We start from the raw sequence: 21,902 nt of genomic DNA, 5'->3' as shown, positions 1-21,902 counted from the left end.
AAGTCAGAAAGAGAAACACCAATACACTATATTAACATATATATATGGAATTTAGAAAGACGCTAATAACGATCCTATATGCAAGGCAGCAAAAGAGACATAGATGTAAAGAACAGACTTTGGACTGTGTGGGAGAAGGTCAGGGTGGGGTGATTTGAGAGAATACAATTGAAACATGTATATTACCATATGTAAAGTAGATGAGCAGTGCAAGTTTGATGCATGAAGGAGGGCACTCAAAGCTGGTGCTCTGGGACAACCCAGAGGGATGGGGTGGGGAGGGAGGTAGGATGAGAATTCAGGAAAAGGGTACACGTGTGCATCCAGGGCTGATTCAGGTCGATGTATGGCAAAAACCACCACAATATTGTAAAATAATTATATCCCAATTAAAATAAATTAATTTTAAAAATTTTGCTTACTAACCATGAAACAGTAATGTGATTTAATACTGGAAGGGAAACGAGGGAATATAGCTCCTAATAAGAAGCTGAATGAGAAGCTCTCAGGAATCAAAAATCTTTTCCCCTTAAATTTCAATTAAATGTAATGGCCTACCTACCGTTTATCAGCTAAAAGAGATCAAAGTAGAGAAGTTGCTTTTGGCTTGTCACTCTTGATCACTAGAACAGTGGTTCCTAACCTTATTTGTAGCACAGACATCAGTGAACATGTGGCCAAAGTAGAGATACTTTTTCCAAAATAATGTACATATGTATCATAGTTTACAGACAACTTCAGATATTCAAAGATTCTTCCAAAGCCTAGAATCAGTAACACTGCTATATATTAAAAAAATAACCCTCCTATAAAAAAAATAAAGAACAGTCAATGACAACTTCCAATTTCCTGCTTTCATACTAGCTTTAAATCTTCAGAGTCCAGTTTATTTCAAAGCAAAACATTTGTTCATGTGTGCCTTGAGTACAATTTCTCAGCATAATTAAGTGAAACAATAGTTTGGGGAGGATTTTTTCCTTTTAGCTCCTGAATCAATAAGAATGAGCTACTAATTACCTTTCAGAAGGAACAATTATACCTCACTACTAATAAGGTATTGATACTCAAAATTCACAATTATTCCTTATAAGCTCCCACTGATAGACATCATTCAGTGCCCAAGTAGGGGCTGATCAAACAGGCTCCTCAACAAGTGGTCAGCCTGGATGCCCAAGGTAAGGGTTCAGAAGAGGCTCACACCGTCCTGCAGTAGGGCAGGATAATGGTACACACCGCAGCCAGTACGCTAGCTAGCTGCACATTTTCTCTAGCGTCTAGAGAAAATCTCTTGGAGAAGGCAATGGCACCCCACTCCAGTACTCTTGCCTGGAAACTCCCATGGATGGAGGAGGCTGGTAGGCTGCAGTCCATGGGGTCGCCGCTAGGAGTCAGACATAACTGAGCAACTTCACTTTCACTTTTCACTTTCATGCATTGGAGAAGGACATGGCAACCCACTCTAGTGTTCTTGCCTGGAGAATCCCAGGGACGGGGGAGCCGGGTGGACTGCCGTCTATGGGGTCGCACAGTTGGACACGACTGAAGCGACTTAGCAGTAGCAGCAGAGAAAATCTCTAGACACTATTGACAGAAATCCCTTACACCGCTGAGTCTAGAGCCATCAACAGCAGGGTCTGTACAAATGCCTCCGACTCCAAGCTGACAGGCACAGTGACGTAGGGCCCAGCTCCAGCTCTGAGCATACGGTGCTGTAGGTGACCCCCACTGCCCTACTGACTGACAGCAGTACGGTATTCACGCGGGTAAAGAGAAATAAACGCAGGACAGTACCGGAGCCACCTGCACCACTTGAAGCTGTATGTGCTGAGGCTGCTGCAGGCCGGATGCAGACTGCGACACGGGAATGTACTGGATTCTCTGATAGTCCCCTTGTGGTGTTCGGTAATCCGTCGTTAAGGTCTGGGACAGCTCTGTCATTGCCTGGGTTAGCAGGTCTGTCGTCTAGACAAATGACGAGAAGCACATTGCTAATAACACTGATGGATGTAGCTATTTTGAAATTCTACAAAATTTGGTTTTTCTTGGGACTTCCCTGGTCCAGTGTTAAGACTCTGGGTTCCCCATGCAGGGGACATGGGGTCGATCCCTGGTTGGAGACCTAAATCTCCACGTACCACACAGCTCAATCAAAAAAATTTTTTTTTCTTTGGTTTGTCTTACTGGTGGATCAGGGGACTACAGATAAGTCCTAAGCACAGATAGAAAAAAATCCAAAGTTAAGAAGATGTTGGGGGACTTCCTTGGTGGTCAGGTGGCTAAGACTCAGAACTCCCAATGCAGGGGGGCCTGGGTTTGATCCCCGGTCAGGGAACAACAGATTCCTCATGCTGTACCTAAGAGTTTACATGTTGCAGCTAAAAGATCCTGTGTGTGCCTGGCAGAAACCAACACAACAGTGTAAAGCAACTATCCTTCAATTACAAATAAATAAATTTAGAAAAAGATCCTGTGTGGCACAACTAGGATCTGATGTAGCCAAATAGATAAATAAATATTAAAAAAAGAAAAAGAAGAAGGTGCTGGAAGATGACATCTCTATCTCAGTCTATCTGTGTTGGGCAGGGGAGTTACCCCAGAGGTTCTGAGAGTCTTGGGATGAACAGGCAGCATTGAAGACTTCCTGCTGTTCCTTTCACAGACAGCTTTGGGAAGCACCAACTGGGAGACCCAGGCATAAACATTATGCCTTGCATAGGACACTGAAGGGTGGGGGGCTACATCTCCAGCCAATTAAATGCCAAGAGACACGTGGCCTTGGCACTGGAGCTGTGGCAGGCAGGAAGGATAGGAGAGGCGCTTTGTGCTCACACTTACCACCACGGTCTCTCCTGTGGCGCTGTCGGTCGTCAGGACAGCGGGCGTGGCACTGATCACAGCCGTGGTCAGAGGTGTGTGAATGGTGTTGGGGAGCTGGGCGTACTCTGGGTGCTTCTTTCGAATGTGTTGTACCATCTTGGTCTGAAAAATGGCAAAAAACAAGAATAATTACTAGAATTGGTTATTTTCAAGCTTTCCCAAATGCAAATCCTCCAATGGTTCCTAAAGTCTTTCATGTTATGCTTTTTCTTAAAAAAAAAAAGAGTCAGAGCAACACTGACTCTACTTGCCTTTCCAGAAGTGGGACAATGGCATGTATGAAAGGGAAAAAAGAGGTGTGTGACTCCTCCCGCCTCCAGCTCCGGCCCCCCACCCCCTGCCATGCTGTCAGGCAAGGTCAGGATACCTCACATAAGCCCTCATCCCACCCAAACCTGCAGCAATCGGTGATAAGCCCCCAAGCAAAAGTGACTCGCTTTTCAGGAACCATCATTTAAGTTCTTAGGTAGTGCTGCTGCAAGCCTGAGCTCATAAACCACGAGCACAGAATATTCAAATCCGAGGCCCTCCTCGGACCAAGGGAAAAGGACACCATTGGAGGGCTCCGGCTCTCAGATGCCGCTAATTCTGGAGACAGTCCATCCGTATTCTCTTCCTGTTCTGTACTGTGGTCCCTGATCACAGAAAGCAGCTCCTCTAGCCCCCCCACCAACGCAGAAGAAGCCATCACAGCACCCGGACGAGAAGCTGTCTTAAGTCAGGTTTCCCTAAACCGGGACCTCGGTTCCCAGGCGGCCCGAGCCGTGCACGTACCTTGCTGCTGTACTGTTTGGAGCAGTGAGGGCAGCAGACGGGCGGGGTGGCTATGGTGCCCGTGAGCTGGGTGTGGGTGCTCAGCATAGGGTCTGGCTCTCCGGGGCCCGCGGGGCGAAGTTTCCGAATGCTTGGCGGAAGCTCGGCCCCGGGATGGTTCTTCAGAATATGGGCTTTTCGCTTGCTGGCACTTTTGTAAACCTGAAAATTCAAAAGTTTTGCCGTGAAAGCAGTATATAGTTCTGCTGTCTTGCTTAAAGTCAACTAACAATTTCACTACAAGGAAATGAGAAAGAGCATTCATATAGCCCAAAATAAAATATATTAACAGACATATTGAAGGATAATGAGGATATAACATACATTAGAATAACATAAGAACATAATATGGGACTTCCCAGGTGGTCAGCGGTAAAAGAATCCACCTGTGAATGCAGGAGATGGAGGAGATGTGGGTTCGATCCCGGGGTCAGGAAGATCCCCTGGAGGAGGAAATGGCAACCCATTCCAGTATTCTTGCCTGGAGAATCCCATGGACAGAGAAGCTGGGTGGGCTACAGTCCACAGGGTTGTAAAGAGTCGGCCACGACTGAGCAACGGAGCACAAAACGCAGGGCAAGAACATAACAGATACGTGAGGTATCTTCTTCAAGTTATGCGTCTAAGATAGAAATAGTAAAAATATCTCTACCTTTATCTAAAGTTTAAGAGGTAGATACATAGTCATAGAAAGAACTGCTTCTAAGGCCAGCTCACCCTTTAGACTTTCTGAGAAAGCTCTCATGTGATGCATGTAGTTGACTCATACGCCAAAGAACCTTCCAAAACAGCAAGTCTAATAGCAACTAGAACCCACAGTGGTGAATCTGTGCTTTAAAAATGTTTCTTGCTTTTAAGTTGACACTACTTATATATAGCTTACACCTTATACAGCTGACATTGGATAAGGGAACAATATTACAATGAAACAATAAACATATATTCTATTCCTATCTTCTTCCTAACTACTAAAAATCAAGAATGTACAAGTACAAGCAGAGTATTACACCATAAAATTTCTTCACATCCTACTCAATCTTCTAGAAACACAAAATGTACTGTAGGATGATAAGCACTCTCATTTTAGAGCTTGCGAATTTAAAACCAATTCATAAACCAAACTCTTGGCAATAAGCCTCTTCTTCTATAGCAAAAAAAAAAAAAGAAAAAGAAAAATCACAGAAAGAAGAAACAACCAGAAAAGCAAAGTCAACTAATTTTGAAGAAAAAAAAATTTGACTTAAAATGAGGGTGCATTTCTAGTCCTTTCTTGTCTAAATGGAAAACTGCTGAGACAGAGAACCATCTGTTACGAGAAACTGAGAGATCCTAGTATGTATTTATGTGTGTGTGTGCTCAGTCACTCAGTTATGTCCGACTCTATGCGACCCCATAAACTGTAGCCCTCCAGGCTCCTCTGTCCATGGGATTCTCCAGGCAAGAATACTGGAGTGGGTTGCCATTTCCTTCTCCAGGGATCTTCCCGACCCAGGGATTGAACCCATGATCGATGGCAGGCATACTCTACTGCTGAGCCGTGTGGGAAGCCCAGTATGAATTTATACGTGCAGACATATAAATGTCTGAGCCAGCCCTGAGAGGAGCTCCCACAAAGGTCCGTCCTCCTGCGGGCCGTTTCCTTTTACCTTATCACAATACTGACAGAAGTAGTCACGGTTGGGCTTTATGATGGGTAGAGTTAACTCTGGCACCTCTTCTATCTTCATGTCTGGGTGCCTCTTTGATAAGTGATTTACCTAAAAAGAAAAAAAAAGCAAATGAGAAAATGAGATCCCATTACAAGCACTGAACAAAAACCTCCGATATCGACTGCTGGAAGTTGAAGTTCTCTGAAGCAATGTCCCAAAACGTAAGGCATTCGGCCAGAACCAGCATGGCCAGGTCCCTCTGAGACCAAAGCATTAACAGGAGTTAATGGTAATTCAGCAAATTACTGAAGGTGAACTGGGTTGCTGTGGATTCCATTAACAGCCTTTGACTAAAAGAAAAGGAAAATTACACTAGTAGGAATTTCTTTAGTGAATTCTACTGATGGAAGCCTGTCTCTCATTACTTAGGGCCCTAACCTTACTGAGGATGTTGAATAGAAGGCAAACGAAGGCTCTGTATTATAAGTAATGGTATCTGAAAGAGAAATATCAGAAATATCGTATGATATCTCTCATATGTAGAATCTATAAAGAAATGACACAAATGAACTTATTTACAAAACAGAAACAGACTCACTGACTTAGAGAAAGAATTTACAGTTGCCAGAGGGGAAGAATGGGGGGAAGGGGTAGTCAGAGAGTTTGGCATGGATGTGTACACACCACTATATTTAAAATGAATGACCAAGAAGGACCTGTTGGAGAGCACAGGGAACTCTGCTCAATGTTAGGTGGCAGCCTAGGTGGGAGGGGAGTTTGGGGGAGAATGGATAAATGTATATGTACATAGCTGAATCCCTTTGCTGTCTGCCTGAAACTATCACAACATTGTTAATCAACTATACCCAAATAGAAAAGTTAACAGTTAAAAAAAATTAAATAACCGTCTCCGACTTTACTGGCAGGTTCTGGCAGAAATACATGTTGCAAAAACTGTCTTCAGAGCAAAATGAATTGTGAACCAGCTCTCCTGGTGTCTCTGCTAAGCTGGTCGCCATGCCCTGCCTAGATGGAAAGTCCCGTCTACTGTTGTGTCATATCTGGGACAGTCAGAGTGGGCGGCTGGGGGAGAGGACCCCACCAGAAAGGCCAGTTTAGGAACACAGAAGAGAAGAGGGAAAGAAAACACACAGCAAAGCAAAGCAAAACTAGCGAGGAAAAGTGATCACAAAGACCCCTTCCAAGAGACCCCAGAAGTGAACCATGGCAAGCGGGGGCAAGGGAGCCTGAGGAGAAGAGGAGCCCCAAGCTGGGAACTGTCTGTCTCCCTGTCGTGTCCAGCCAGTGAGGAAACCCGGTGACAGGTTGCGTGCAGAACTCTGTTTAGGTGTAGGGCAGTGGACACTGACCAGCATGCCCCGCCTCCGGAAGCCCATCATGCAGAGGCGGCACTTGAACGTGAAGCTGTCGTAGTCGGTGGACGTGATGCGGGGCTTGAACGTCTTGGAGCGGCTGCTGCGGTCGGCTTTCTTGGCCTCCCTCTCAGGATTGTGCATCCTTTGCATGTGCTCCCGGAGTTTGTCTTTCCGCTGTTTGCAGAGAATTTTTGAGAAGGTAGCAGGTGGGGGTGGGGATAGAAAAATTTTAATTGAAGAGATTTTAAAAAAAAAATCAATACTAGTTAGCAGTAACAGGACCCACCAGGCTGCATCCAAGTTGCTAGGAGGTACAAGGATGCAGCAACACTGGCTGGGAATCATTCCATTCACCAGGAAGTAAGTGCATTGCAGTGAGCTGGGCTTTAAAATAACTATTCAGTTTGAAAGCTACACACTGACTTCTGAGAAGAAAGACTTGGCATTTATGTAGAAGCAATCAAAGGGCACGGAATAAATTTGGTATTAAGAACTGCAAGATAAATTGATCATGAATGGTAGGTGATACTGGATTTACAAAGCCATGTATGTACTCAATTCCCACATGTTTTGTTTTTTTTAAACAATTCCCACAAGTTCTCACACACATCATGGCATTCCTCTAAACCCCAAGTGAATTTAAGTGTTTTTCACCGTACGGATTTACAAGTGTGTAAGCAGTTATACTACCCGCTATGGATGGGGTACACGATCTAGGTCAAAGTCACAGCTTTTAGTCTGATGATGTGATCGAGGGATACGGGTTGATATGAGTCCACAGACAGAAAATTAGAGAGTGCCCATCCTGAATAAAAAAAAACTCCAAAAATGCCAGCTCCCTGATCCAATGAGACTCTGCTCTCAGACATGTAATTACATGGCTGTTGGTCTTACAGAGACTTTGACCCTTTCCATCAGACCAGTTCTTTCCACATTTTGGCTCAAGGATGTTTCTGTAACCTCCTTCATTTTTCAGCACATCTATGTAACAAACATTTCTTGAATGCCCACCGTGCTAAGTTCAGAGGTACATGGCCAGGCAGCCCCACCAACCTCCACATTCTACACAGGCCTGCTTTTCAAGGCAGTTTTCCCCTCCTGAATCCATTTCTGAGTCTTTTCCAGTTTCTATGACAGGATGACCTACACTCATATTCTGCAGAGTGTCTCTCAGTGACATCTTTGCAGAAACATCTGGCTTCCCAAGGAAGCTTGTTTTACCATTTTCACAATGATTTGTTTAACTCTTATCTCTGAGTCTCCTGTGGGGTTTTCCTTTGCTTTCTTCTAAATTCTAGGCATGTTATTATACTTCTTATCTTTTATCTTAATCCCAGAAGTCATTAACATTCCCCAAAGGAGCCTAACCCTCTCAACATCCCATACACTTCCCACTTCCACTGGATGATGTCCTGATGACCTAGGGCTCAATTATCAGACTCTTACACTTCATAAATGCTCAAGAAAAAAAATCTCTTGATTTGATGGGTAAATATATTGTCCTCTTAGGAATTCCTTGATAGCAGTTTAGTTCTATTCATTGTACACTTGGATTCTTGTAGGTGATGCATTATTACTCTATTTGGAGATATGAATTAATTATTTGGGGAAATTACAGTGAGTTTCCTGTTTAATTTTAGGGCTTCCCTGGTGGCTCAGTTGGTAAAGAATCTGCCTGCAGTGCAGGAGAACTGGGTTAGATCCCTGGGTCAGGAAGATCCCCTGGAGAAGGAAATGGCAACCCACTCTGGTATTCTTGCCTGGAAAATCCCATGGACAGAGGAGCCTGCTGGGGACAGTCCATGGGGTCACAAAGAGTCGGACACGACTGAGCGACTATCACTTTCAAACCGAACACAGACACAAAGAACAGCTCAAGTCCCTGCTGTGAGCACAGGGGAAACACCCTCCAAATGAGCAGGCTCGTCCTCGGCGTGACAGTTCCAGCGGCCCGCTGGTTCGCACCTTAAACTGCTTCCCACACGTGGAGCACAGGAAGTCCTTGCGGTCCGAGTGCCGGAGCATGTGCAGACGCAGCTTGTCGGGACGGCAGAAGGCCTTGTCGCACTCCGTACACTGGTAGATCTTCTCTGAGTGGAAGCTGCGCACGTGCTTCTTCACCTGGCAGAGAAGACACGGAAAGTCAAGGAAAACGACAGGAGGCAGCTCGCCAACACTAGAGGGAGCCAGATGCATTGCCTTGGATTCTCAGCAGCCTGGCGTGGGAGCCAATCGGGTGTGACTGATAACTAACCTCAGTGAGAGCATCCTTTCCACAGTGGCCAGAAAACCTTACTGGCCTCGACCTCCCAGGACTTGAGAGGAGGAAGAAAATGCTTGCTTAGTCCAAGCCCTGATCGCCTGGGCCACATTTGTCTCTCTCCCTCTTTTTTTAAAAAGAAAAAAGATTAAAAGTAAGAGTTCCTTTGGATTTAAATGAATCTTGGCAAAAATTAAATATAAGAAGACAGAAAATAATTCTTTCTCGCTTTTTCCTGCTTCCAATATGGATACAAACAATCTAGCCCCTTGCAGTAATAGGTCCTTTTACACCCTTCCATAAAATCAGCTTCTGAAGAATTAAAGACATGCGTGCATGTGTGCTCAGTCTCTTGTACGTGTCCGACTCTTTGGAACCCACCAGGCTCCTCTGTCCATGGATTTTCCCAGGCAGGAATACTGGAATGAGTTGCCATTTCCTCCTCCAGGGGAGTCTCTTGCATCTCCTGCATTGGCAGGTGGATTCTTTACCATTAAAGACACGAATTCAATGATACAAAACACATTACACATTTATGAGGACTATACAACACCAGCATCCTTTCCCCTTACTTGAGACTTATTCCCTGTACTTTCAGATAACTTAAATAAAAGAATATGGCCTCTGAAGTCTCTCAGTCATAAATATCCATTGAAGAAGAGTTATGTATGGGGCCTAGGTATTGAGCTATCAAACCATTCCTATAAGACTTGTCCTTTATTATTTTTGGAGTCTCTTGTGCCATTAAATTCTACACTAATGCAACTCTTCAAGGCTAAAAAATAAAAATTTAAAAAAATTTTAAGCAGAAACTTTCTTAACTGTTTGTGTAAAGTGAGAAAATTACCAAGACTCTCAATACTAGCAGAGTGAGTGAGTGAACGAAGTCGCTCAGTTGTGTCTGCCTCTTTGCCGACCCCATGGACTATAGCCTGCCAGGCTCCTCCATCCATGGGATTTTCCAGGCAAGAATACTGGAGTGGGTTGCCATTTCCTTCTCCAATACTAGCAGAAGTATGATTAAATCTCAGTGTTCTTTTGGTAATTTAAAAAGCAGAGAGGGGGATGTTTTTATTATTGAACACAGGTCTCCCGCACTGCAGGTGGATTCTTTATCATCTGCACCAGGGAAACTCATTAGATATTTAGACTCACTTATTCATTCACTAGCATATAACACTATTATCACTTGAAGTCCAAATGAAATCATGAATATTCTGGAATTTATCCTCACCCCATTTTGCTCCAGAATATAACACGGGGAGGAGGTCAGTGTTTAAAACCAAAGTATACTGGCACTTTCCTTGTGGGCCAATGGTTAGGAGTCCACTCTTCAAAAGCAGGGAGTACAGGTTTGATCCAGGATTGGGAGCTAAGATCCCCCATGCTGTACAATATGGTCCTCCCCCAAAAAATCAGTATGTTATATACCAACTTACTCTATCATTTCCTTCCAAAATGCACCACCTTAGTAGCCTAAGACAGAAAGCCACAGTGATGGGGGGAAAATGTTTCCAGGCAGGAAATGGGAGCCTGTCTTCTACAGGTGCTACGTATTTTATAAGTAGTGAGTATTGGCAGGGATGAAGAAAGACTTTTTTAAAAATTATAACCAGATCTGAGTGTTTATTTCCTGTAATATAACTTAAATGCTTAAATGCCAATGTCTTATTTGGACAATTAAGGGTCGCAGTCATCTTCTACTTATCAAAAGCAGTTTGAAGAGACATCATTCTCCAACTATGAAGTTGTTGTCAAGAAGGGGGATGAAAGATACAGATAATGGGCCATCTCAATTTTCCAAAAACAGCTGTTTTTCTTTCCTAAAAACGGCAGTACTCAGGCATCTCGGCTGTTGGTACTCACCTGGATAAAATCTGGGAACCGTTTCTTACAAGTTGGGCAGCTGAAGTAGCCATCATTGATATGAATGGCCACGTGATCTTTCAACAAATCAAGGCGGTCAAAGGATTCTGGGCAAAAAATGCAAGAGTAAGTCTTCTGGTCCGAGTGGAGCTTCATGTGGCTCTCCAAGGACGCACTGCTGATGAAGCCCTTGTTACAGAGGTCACAGGTCAACGGGCAGTTCCCCTCCCGCCCATGGAAGCGCAAGTGTTGGTCCAGTTTGTCCTTCTCACGGAAGGCCTTCCCACACTGCAAGCATTTAAAAGGCCGGAAAGACTTCCGAATAAACAGATGCTGCAGAGCTGCATTCTGAAAGACACACACAAATGGGATTACTTAGTGAGTAGGCCAAATGTGCAAGCAGCTCACACATTTATAGGAAGAGAGGACGATCTCAGCAATCACAGACTTTCCATAGAAATTAAACTAGGATACACTGTTGAAAGAAGATTTTTTTTCTGGCAGAGACCTTAAAAATGAAGCCATCTTCAAAGAAGTTCATCTTGAAAAGACAGACTTTGTGTTTTGTTTTATGCCTACTTGTGTGTGCTTTCTTCTGAAAGGATCTAAGTCACGTTCAAAAAATAAGAGTTGTACAATAGAACAAATCCCAGAGTCAAGTAGAATAAAAATTGAAGATTTGGAAGAAATGACTTGGGGTGAGTGACACATGCACGATGAGGTGGGAGCAAGTCAGCCAAATGTTACTTGTTGAAGTCCTTGAGCCAAAGAATTTGAAGCTTGATTAAGACATTTAGCAAAACTAAAGATAATAAAAAGAACTGAAGCGTAGCAGGGGCTGGAGGAAGGAGGCAGTGGACATGGAATTTCTTTTGAGGATGATGAAAATGTTCCGGGACTAGTGGTGATGGCTGTACCACTTTGGGAGTATTCTAAAAACACTACAAAAGAGTGAATTTTATAGTACATGAATTGAATATCAGTTTATGAAAACGAACTGAGAGAGAACAAAGATACAGATTTACATGGATGTGTTTGCTGCTGAGATAAGATATATAAGCACACGTCCTAAAAGGAATATGTGCCTTAATTATGTCCTACTTAAGAAATGCTCCTCAGTGTAGCTAGTTAGTGCCACTGGTTAGAATTCCTCGCTAACTGGGTTAAGCTTATTGCTTTGTTCCCTGTCTAGACCAGTCAATCCTGCTCTTTTTCTTTTTGCTCAGTTACAGATTGCACGTCTAATGCTGATTAGCCATCTTGTGAATTCATGCATTGTTATAAGGAATCCAAGTGCGAGAATATGGATACTTAGTACAAATTCATCACCACCACTGAGAAAACAACTCTGCTCTCTACTGACAGCAAATCAACAAACTCATCTTTCACACAGAGAATACAGATTCAATATTTCAGTTCTACCATACTACATAAATTCCTCAAAACACCGGGAGGAAAGCTCTAGACAACTATGAGGGAGCAAAATAATTTCTCAAAAAATATATCTGTGAATGGGTATGCTTATGGCTCATTCTGCAGAATTCGCCTGCAATGCAGGAGACACAGGTTTGATCCCTGGGTTGGGAAGATTCCCTGGAGAAAAGAATGGCTACCCACTCCAGTATTCTTGCCTGGGAAATCCCATGGACAGAAGAGCCTGGCGGGCTACAGTCCATGGAGTCTCAAAGAGGCGGATACAACTGAGTGACTAACACTCTCACTTTCATGCTTAAGTAACTATAAGAGAATAATAGTTAAAGGATTAATGGAGATCTTAATGCATTATTTGTGCAATGGAAAATAGTATAATGAACAATGTTGAAACTCTTAAACTTCAAATTACTTATAAGTAGCAACTTCGAAACTAAATTTATTGTGAAATAATCTCTTAGGGGAGAAGCAAAATAATTATTGTCAATTTTTTAATTTATTATTACTGTAAAGAATTTTGAACATAGTTCCTATGTAACAGGAAACATCTTTCTCAGGGCTTCTCTAACAAGGCTGGGAGAGATATTTCACCTACTCATTTATCTTGAGTAAATATTTAGCAATTCTGTCATCTTCCCAAGCTGACTGGCGTTGCATCATATTTTATTCTCCTTTGAATCTAGATCTCTTTAAAAAGCTGAGTTCATAGAAAGTGTCAATAAAAGTTTGTGAATTAATGAAATGTATCTCATGTGAAAAATCAAAAAGAATGATTCCCAGATCTTTTCTGCAGCATCTGAAGAGGTTGTAAACAAAAAACCTTTTTGAAATCAGCCAGAGAGCTCTCTTCCACTTCATTATACAGCTTAGCAGTCACCTAATCTCGCTACTCTATCTGGAAAGATACTTCTTTTACATAAAAGCTCTCACTATTCTGGCTACTTTCCAGACTTTAAATATTCCAAATGAACAAATGCTATCATGAGGTTGAGAGGTTCAAGGCACAGGGTGCTCAGGAAATCTAATCATCATTTCCTTTACCCAGGTTCAGCGATGTTTCCAAGCGCAGAGAGTGCACAGCAACTGATCTTGGTCCCTCAGGGGTTCCACTTCCCCTTGGGCGCCAAATCTGGCTCGTGGTTTTATTTGGGTTCATTATGCTTATAAGTCTCCTGTCGTCTCTGTTTAGTGTGAGCGTCCTCAGACACTGGATCTAAACCCAGCAGCGGCTCCACTTTCTTAGCTCTGTGGACAAACCTTGTCTTGACCATCTTTGTGATTTCCACGTAGCCCTGGACGCTGTCTACATACAGGAACCAGACTGCATCTGTGATCAAATAATCCTGCTGGGGCCCCTTCATTACAAGGCAGTGGAAGTGCTGAAACTGCCCGCTCCCTCTCCCCACTTGGAGGTCATCTCTACACATCTTCTGCACGGCAGAGCTGTGATTGGTACATATTTTCTAGAAGCTATAATGAGAAAGGGCAGAGGCAGCAAAGATGAATCCCAGAGTTTCCGCTGGCCAACAACTCTGTGCTGGATGGAACATAAGTTGCCAAAATGGTAGAGATGCTAAAACCTGTGATGAGGGATTCTATTCAGATTTAAGTGAGTCCTGAGATGACAGATTCTGTGCAGACAAAACCCAAAAAAAATGTTTCTAAAGTCTGAAATGAATAGCGAAAGGAACCTAAATTATTGACCAATTTTCATATTATTTTGACCCTGACACTAAAAGGAAATCAATCATGTTTGTTTGCCTTTTGAAAAAAAAGAACAGCAACTTTCCTCTGGTCTATTTTCTGCCTGGTTTTCAAAACCTCTGTTGGGCCAGTCCTACCCAGTATCTCACTCTCCACTCTCCTCTGGCTGGCACCCATGCTCAGGTCAGACCAACGTGCGCAGCGCCCATAACCACACCAAGCACATTCCTGGGTCTCAGCCTTTGAAGTTACGGCTGCCCTCCTCTGAAACAGTCTCCCTTCCTCCTGTCTGTCTTTCAAGGATCAGTTTAACTCTCACTTCATCTATGAATTATTCCCTGAATCCAGCTTTCTTTAAACCTTTCACTTTTCCAACTTTCACTAGTAATTATGGGCTCTACCTTTCCCTGGGTCAGGAAGATCCCCTGGAGGAGAGCATGGCAACCAACTTCAGTATTCTTGCTTGGGAAATCCCATGGACAGAGGAGCCTGGCAGGCTCTAGTCCATGGGGTTGCAAAGAGTCAGACAGGACTGAATGACTGAGCATGCATGTATGCACGCACCTTTAAATGTGCCACTGAACTGTGACCCAGCTTCCATTGGCATTGTGTCCCTAATTAGACTGGAAGATCCCAGCAGACAGGACTCCAGTGAAAATTCTCCTATGCACCTCGACAGTACTGGGCATCCAGTCAGAACTTGGTGTCATTTCAGAAGGCATTTCAGAACACTCAGCTGTCTCAGAGCTGGAAGGGACCTTGGAGATCACTCAGTCCTACCCTTCATTTCATGTATGAGCACACTGCAGCCCACAATTTACTCACTGATTCTTTGAAAATAAATTAGCATTATTCGTTAACTAATTTGCATTGACTGTAGCAACCAAACTGTAGTTTCCACCAGGATTTAGTAAGTACGGGTTGCAAAGAACAGTAGGTCAGGCAGACACTTAAATAGCATTCTGTTATGTGAGTGAAACACAGGAAACAGACGTACCTGCAGCTCCAACTGAGCAGGCAGCATTAGAGGAGAGAAAAATAGTTACATTACCAATGGGGTTGGAAGGCTTCCCTTCAGTGGGTCATTACCAATCTGGATAGAAGAGATGAAAAAATACATAGCCCTGCTTCTTAGAACATGTGAGAAGGTAAAAAAACAAAACCAGCTCACCTAAGACTGACTGCCAAAAGCCACATGCATGTGGTTTTTGCTTTGATACAAGGAAACTTGTTCCAAAACCAGTGACCCAATTCATTCCAGAACACACGTACAACCACGGCCGCACTAGGCTTGCACACCCACGCCTCACAACACGTGTGGGCTTTAATTTTTGCCTTCAAAAAAATTAAATCTAGGAAGCAAGTCTCTGGACCTAGTATGAAATCAGAATGGCCAAAGCGAAAAGACAGCAGTTGCACAAGAGAGAGAGGAAAGCAGACTGGGAATCGTGTAGCATGATGGATAGAAGGTATTCATAGCCCTTTGCTGTTCTGGTCTGTATTCCTGTATGCCTATGTTTGCTTTTGAAATAATATTCACAGAGCTATAAGGTTCATAGGTTTCCATTTCAGGACCCTCATAAAGGCTATTCAGCCTGACTGCTCAGAATCCCGTCCGCGATGCCATTCAGAACAAATGTATAAATGTATTTTTACATAAAGACTCAGACAAGACTATTGTTCAAGTTTTGTCTGTGCCTTCTAGCCTATAGGCAAATTAGACTGAAAGAAACATAAGCTGAAATGAGCGTTCATCTAGAAACTGCAAAGCTTGGGAAGATACACAAAAAGTCTCTTTCATCCACATATAAAAGACTAAGAAATGTCTTTAAACAGCTTGCTGCCACAAACATGGATTTAAGTCATTGTTTTCTGGATGTCAATTGTCCGCACAGGCACTGAGCCCGCAAAACCACACGGCTTTCCACCTGCAGCTTTCCACCTGCGTCTCCCGCAGGTCCAAATGCACACTCAACGCTATCTGTTAAATACGGACAAAATACACCTGGCCAGGCAGCCACTGATGGAGGCCCTGCAGCCACACGGTCTGAAGTCAAATGTGGGTTACACAGGAGAGAAGACACCGCCTGACCCCCACACCTGGAGCTTAGCTCCGCGCTGTCCCTGTGTCTGGGCTGCACCTGCCAGATCTGCTTGGACTCAGGTCCCTGTGCATTGATGAGACATGGTATTTGCCAGTCTCCCATTGGAAACTGTTGACAACCAAATTAAACCCCAAATTGACTTGAGAGCTCTGATCAGGCACAGATTAGCCTGGCTTCAATGTAAATAACTATTACAGCTCACTGTACTCATTTCTCCATTTCCAATCTGTGAGTTTTAGGGTCCAGGGCGCTATCCTACTCTACCCACACTAGTCTGGAGGCTGCCAAGAACCAGGCTTCCGTGTCACTGCTAAATTGATGGAATCTAGGACCAGCCATGCCAGCCTGCCATGGGACACGGAGGCCCTGAGAAACAGTTCACACTTTCTTCCAAAACAAACAAGGCCTTGAGCAGCGGGTGGTGAACAGCATGGCGCCTACAGAGCCGGCCCGCCTGCAGGAGAGTCGGCACCCATGCGGTGGGCGGAGGGGGTGGGGAAGGGGGGACTGGGCATCCCGCCTACCCGGATGCGCTTGGCACGGCGCATGTCGTCGGCCGTCAGGGTGCTCTGAGCGGGCAGCACGCTCTCCTCATGCTGGGGCTGCAGGTGTAGCTCGTGCGTGTCCGGCTCCTGCTCCAGAGAAGATGGGGCTTCCGGGGGCAGCTGAGGGAGCGGGAGGGTGGGCTGCTCTGGTTGGTCCAGCCCATTAGGAGTTGCGGCTTCAGCCTCATCAAACTGCTCCTTGGTGGAAAAATGCAACAGGTCCTGAAATCACAAGAACCAGGAGTTATTTCCCTGCCTAGACAGACGTCCATGCAAGGACTTAGAACTGTTGCTTTATGTTTTAAATGATTAGCCTCATAATGCTCAGAAAAGATTATTTTCCTCCGGAGAAAATGAATTAGGTAACCATTCACAGGATATAAAAACCATGACATATTCCAGATCACTTTATGAGGAAAAAAGAAGGCGGGACTCTTCCGGAATATCATAATTTCAATTGCCTGAACTAATTAAACGGAGGCCCCCATAATGTCTCTGGACAATTTCAAATCTTTAGGGCTGCAAAGTTGGGCTTCTGTTGTAAGTAACATTTAAAAATACATTGTTTGGAGTCTTTGATCAGACTTTAATTAACAGGCAGTGCTGACAGGCAGGACTGTCAGCCTCTGTAAGGCATTTGTGTTTCAGTCCAGTGACAGTTCTAAGTTCTCTGAGCAGGCATCCAAGAAGAGTTCCTGCTTTCCCCTCCCCTCTTACCTGTGTCCCATCATCACACTTTTCCCCATTTTCGCTGGTTATCTCCAAGCGGATAAATTTGGGAGGACGTCCTGGCCTTCGACCAGGACCAAACCGCCTCTTGCCTCGGCCCCTTCCTCTGCCTCTTGCTCTGGGGACAAGAGATCGGGTGATAAATAGTCACAGCTACATAATACTCCACAACAAATATTTCCCTAAATGATCCAGAGTAACCCCAAATCTTGATTTCCACTCACTTTATTTCTTTTCCTGATTCTTTTTTCTAATGTAGACGATCATTTTGCCAATACACGCTATCTCAATTTCTCATCTTTCCCTGTCTATATAGCTCAAAGAGACATCTTAAATTATTCAGAATAAAGGGAGCTTTAAAAATTCAAAGTGCTGACACCATTTTGCCACTGGACATTCTGAAAGCTCGAACACATCTCCACAGTTATGCGAGCGATGCAGACAGGACAAAACACACCGAGTCTGGTGTGTATCCTAGAGACAAGATTCGGGTCTTTCCCCTTGCTCACCTCATATTCCTTCCATGGAACCTGGCTAGAGTTAAAGATATGTTCTTGCTTTACTATTATCTTCTGGGAGGCCAGAACGAATTTCTAATTCAGTGGTTCAATAATACATCCAATAAATGCCAAATGAATTTTATCCCCTTTGAAAGGTTTCTAACATACAAAAGTTCCTTAATCAAAGGGATTCAAAAAAGTATGTCACTAAAATCTCCTTTAGAAGACATGTGTGCAAGGTGTGTTTAAAATCAATCAGACTGTGCTTTATTCTTCCACTCATGTACTTAACAATTTAATTAAAACTGTAGATTTTTTCCAAGGGCTTTTAAAAGATCCTTTTTTATGGGAAATTCTGAACCTCGGTAAATATGGCAAATACAAGCCCAGTGTACTCACTACCTCATTTCAATACTTATCAGCTCATGACCAGTTTTATTCTATCTGAATCCTCACCAATTGTCCCACACACATACCCATTAGACTATTTTGAAATAAATCCCAGACATCATTTCATCTCATTCATATTCATAAATATTTAAATACATATCTCTAAAACATAAAGATATATAAATGTATATATAAAATACATATCTCCACAATACCATTATCGCAACTGATAGTTGCTCAATGTTTATTAAATCTAGTCAAAGTTCAGATTTGCCTGATTGTCTCAAATTTCTTTCAGCAGTTGGCTAATGAACATTTTGTCTGCGGTGCGCCCTGCCTGGGGCTCAGCACTAAAAGACGGGAAGTTATCCCAACAGTTCTTACCCTCAGGAGTCCAGCAGAGGCAGCAGGCGTATAAACCAACACTCGCAAGAGGGTATAAAAGGTGTTATAACAGAGCCACGATGGAGTGTTTGGGGTGCCCTGGAGGAAGTGCAGGACAGAACGCTCGCTGTGCCCTCCACACACCTCAGCCGTTTGCTCCCGAGGTCACACCTTGCCCTTGTCGTCCTCGGTAGCTGCAGTACCCCAGGACCCTGACGCCATGCCTCGTCCACCCCAACACCATGTCCTAACTTTCCAGTTCACCCCTCGGGCACCTGAACTCCCGGATCCTGCCCCCTCACCACCATCTCCAGTCCTGTAGCCTGTCAGCAGTCTTGTGTCCCCTTCCTGTTTTCCCTCCCTTCTTCCACTCACCACCTCCAAAGCCCATCACTGGACTCGCTCGCGTGCACATGCTCTTCCCCCACCCTGCTGCTTCAGCACTCTCCCTGCGTTGCAGGCGCTTGCTGAAACCCACTCCGTGCCCTCCCTGCACAGACACCCTCCCAGTGAGAGACACGGGGCGAGGACGTGGCCTTGACTCACGAGAGCCCCCAGTGACCTCTTACTGCTGAAGGCAATCACACCGCACTTGCCTGGAGTATTTACTCTCCCACGTTCCTGAAGGTCATTTCACACCACCTTCTCTCTTCTCAAATTCTATAAACACTGGCAAGCCTACGTCTGTCCCACTGAAACTACCCCAATCCAAACCACTCTCATTTTTCATCCAAACTGTTGAAATAGTTTCTAACCAGACTCCCTGTCTTCCCTCTTACTGCAATATAACCTAAGTGCTGTTTTTACTTTTATCCACAGTGATGTTTGGGCTTCCCAGATGGTGCTAGTAGTAAAGAAGCCAGCCACCAATGCAGGAGACTCAGGTTTGACCCCTGGGTCAGAAAGATCTCCTGGAGGAGGGAATGACAACCCACTCCAGTGTTCTTGCCTGGAGAATCCCATGGACAGAGGAGCCTGGCGGGCTACAGTCTATGGAGTCACCAAGAGTCAGGCATGCTGAAGGGACTGAGCACACACACATAGTGATGTTTAGAAATATAATTGACATCATAATATCCCTTGCTCAGCAGCCTCTGAAGACTTCTTATCACACACAGAATGAAATTCAAATCTCCTATCACTATCATCAGGCCTACGTGATCCAGCTGCTGCCCGCCTCACCCTGTGGAATTCTCCTTCATTTACTCCTTTTTTCTTTTCTTTATATAGGAATAAACACAGGACTTAGTTTAATGAAGGAATCTTACCTTTGAAGAGTTTGAAAATCAGAGGTGCAGGTTATTTCAAAGGTGTATGCTATCTCAAGGATTCCTGTTTCAGAATCTCTAGTTAGGGGAGATGTTTACTAAGGTGGAAAGATCTCCTAATGCTGGGTATTGATTATGCTTGTTAAGGGAGATGTTTACTAAGGCGGAAAGATTTCCTATTGCTAGGTATGCATTATTCTGGAAAAGACACAAGTTGTGATGAGGACCAGGGGAGGAAAGCAAATGATGCATAAGAAATGTCCTTCAGCAGCCTAACTGGTTATCTGTCTACACACTCACCCATGTGCATACAGACACACACACACACCCCCTCATACATTCAGAGATGATACAGAAATGACTCTGGAACTTTAAACACTAAGTTTGTGAAACCTTCCCCCTCATTATACCTGCTGAACACATCCAGTTTCTCATCGTGAGAATTGAGATGCTGCTGCAGCTGTTCAGAGCTTATAAATCGGCGGTTGCATTCATAGCAGGGCCAATTCTTCTCTTGCTCTCGAAGAACTGCAGCCATAGGAGAGAGACCATGGAGGCTGGTGACCAATCGGCACCAATAAAAGTCAAATGCCTGGCACTCCCACTGTTCTCACCTCACCGTAGCCCAGTGCTCATAGATACCAATGTCTGCTGTTTTGTTATAAAAGCAAAGGCTCAAGTTTGACAGAAAGTAGTTTCGGGGATCTGGTTTTCTGATATAGTCACATAAGACATCAAAAGAACAAAAACCGTGTGCTACCCTCTCCCACCCCCAACACACACACAACCTTACCCCACTGGGAAGACAAGGTGTGCTACAATGGGAATGTGTATGCAGATAATCCAGTAATTCAGATTCAAGCTTCATAATCAGAGGGTATAGTGTATCACACAAATAACTGGAAGATGAATGCTCAATATCATCACTTTAGTGAAAGATTCACAAGCATGGGTTCAAGCTGATTATACCCGTACCCTATGACCCAGCAATTCCACTCCTAGATGTGCACCCAATAGAAATATGCACATATGTTCAGTAAAGGACATGTAAGAAAGTTCACAGTGGTGCCTTCACATCAGCCAGACACTGGACACTGGAAATGACTTTGTCGAACAAGAAAGACTGTGGCTGACTTTCGTCCCCTAGGAAATAGCCTCACAACTTTTGGAATTTCCCAAGTAAATGGCATGTCTTTGTCACTCCTGGTGATCTGTGACCATACCTGAGCTTATGCTAATGAGATGGTCCAGATGGAGCCAGCTGTGCCTGGAAAACCACGCACCTGAAAACAGGACTGTAGCTTTGAGTGAGGGAGGGGAGCCGGGGCTGGAGAGGAGGTCTAGTCATGGGCCGAGGATCCAACAGATCACACCACTGTGATGATGCCTCGCCAACAGCTCTGGACACAGAAGCTCAGGTGAGCCTCCCACGCCAGTGATGACACATTGGGCCTCCAGGGCTGTGACACAGGCGCTTCTCGTTTGGGACCCTCCCAAACTTTGCCCTAAGTGTCTCTTCATTTGGCTGGTCCTGACGTGTGTGCTTTATGATAAAATGGCAATTCTAAGCCAAGCACTTTTCTGACCTCTGTGCACCATTCTAGGGAATTATTAGACCTAAAAGGGTAGTGGAAACTCCCTAAATGCTACTAGTCTAGTTGCTCAGAAGTGCAGGGGGCATGGGATCCCCCTCACTTGAGGACGGTGCCTGAAGTAGAGAGAGTCTCGTGGAGGACTCTGCCCTTGACCTGTGATGTAACCTAACTCTAACTAGTCAGTGTCAGAGTTGCATAGTTCAACCCAAACTTCTGTGCTGAAAATAGATAAATTACTTGTGGTATATTCAATACTTTGGCCACCTGATGCAAAGAGTTGACTCATTGGAAAAGACCCTGATGCTGGGAAAGATTGAAGGTAGGAGGAGAAGGGGATGAGGGAGGATGAGATGGTTGGATGGCATCACCGACTCAATGGAAATGAGTTTGAGCAAACTCTGGCAGACGGT

The 21,902-nt window shown here is 44.3% G+C and overlaps 1 protein-coding gene across 2 annotated transcripts in view; it reads right to left on the bottom strand.

The window, feature by feature from the left end:
- Positions 1-21,902, bottom strand: part of PRDM10 (PR/SET domain 10) — a 92,344-nt gene that overhangs the window by 11,870 nt on the left and 58,572 nt on the right. For both annotated transcript variants that reach the window (XR_006335004.1, XM_043873091.1), the window contains exons 9-18: positions 20,308-20,425; positions 17,344-17,473; positions 16,606-16,848; positions 10,842-11,189; positions 8,681-8,836; positions 6,710-6,889; positions 5,337-5,447; positions 3,652-3,852; positions 2,836-2,979; positions 1,792-1,962 (exon numbers count right to left, since the gene is read on the bottom strand). Coding sequence is in view for 1 of the 2 variants with exons in the window: in XM_043873091.1 (XP_043729026.1) it covers positions 1,792-1,962; positions 2,836-2,979; positions 3,652-3,852; positions 5,337-5,447; positions 6,710-6,889; positions 8,681-8,836; positions 10,842-11,189; positions 16,606-16,848; positions 17,344-17,473; positions 20,308-20,425 (1,802 nt within the window). In the remaining variant the exon portion in view is untranslated. The remainder of the gene's footprint in view (positions 1-1,791; positions 1,963-2,835; positions 2,980-3,651; positions 3,853-5,336; positions 5,448-6,709; positions 6,890-8,680; positions 8,837-10,841; positions 11,190-16,605; positions 16,849-17,343; positions 17,474-20,307; positions 20,426-21,902) is intronic.

This window comes from Cervus elaphus, chromosome 2 (genome assembly GCF_910594005.1).
Source record: "Cervus elaphus chromosome 2, mCerEla1.1, whole genome shotgun sequence".
Taxonomy (NCBI): Eukaryota; Metazoa; Chordata; class Mammalia; order Artiodactyla; family Cervidae; genus Cervus; species Cervus elaphus.
This window is presented reverse-complemented; position numbering and strand designations above follow the sequence as displayed.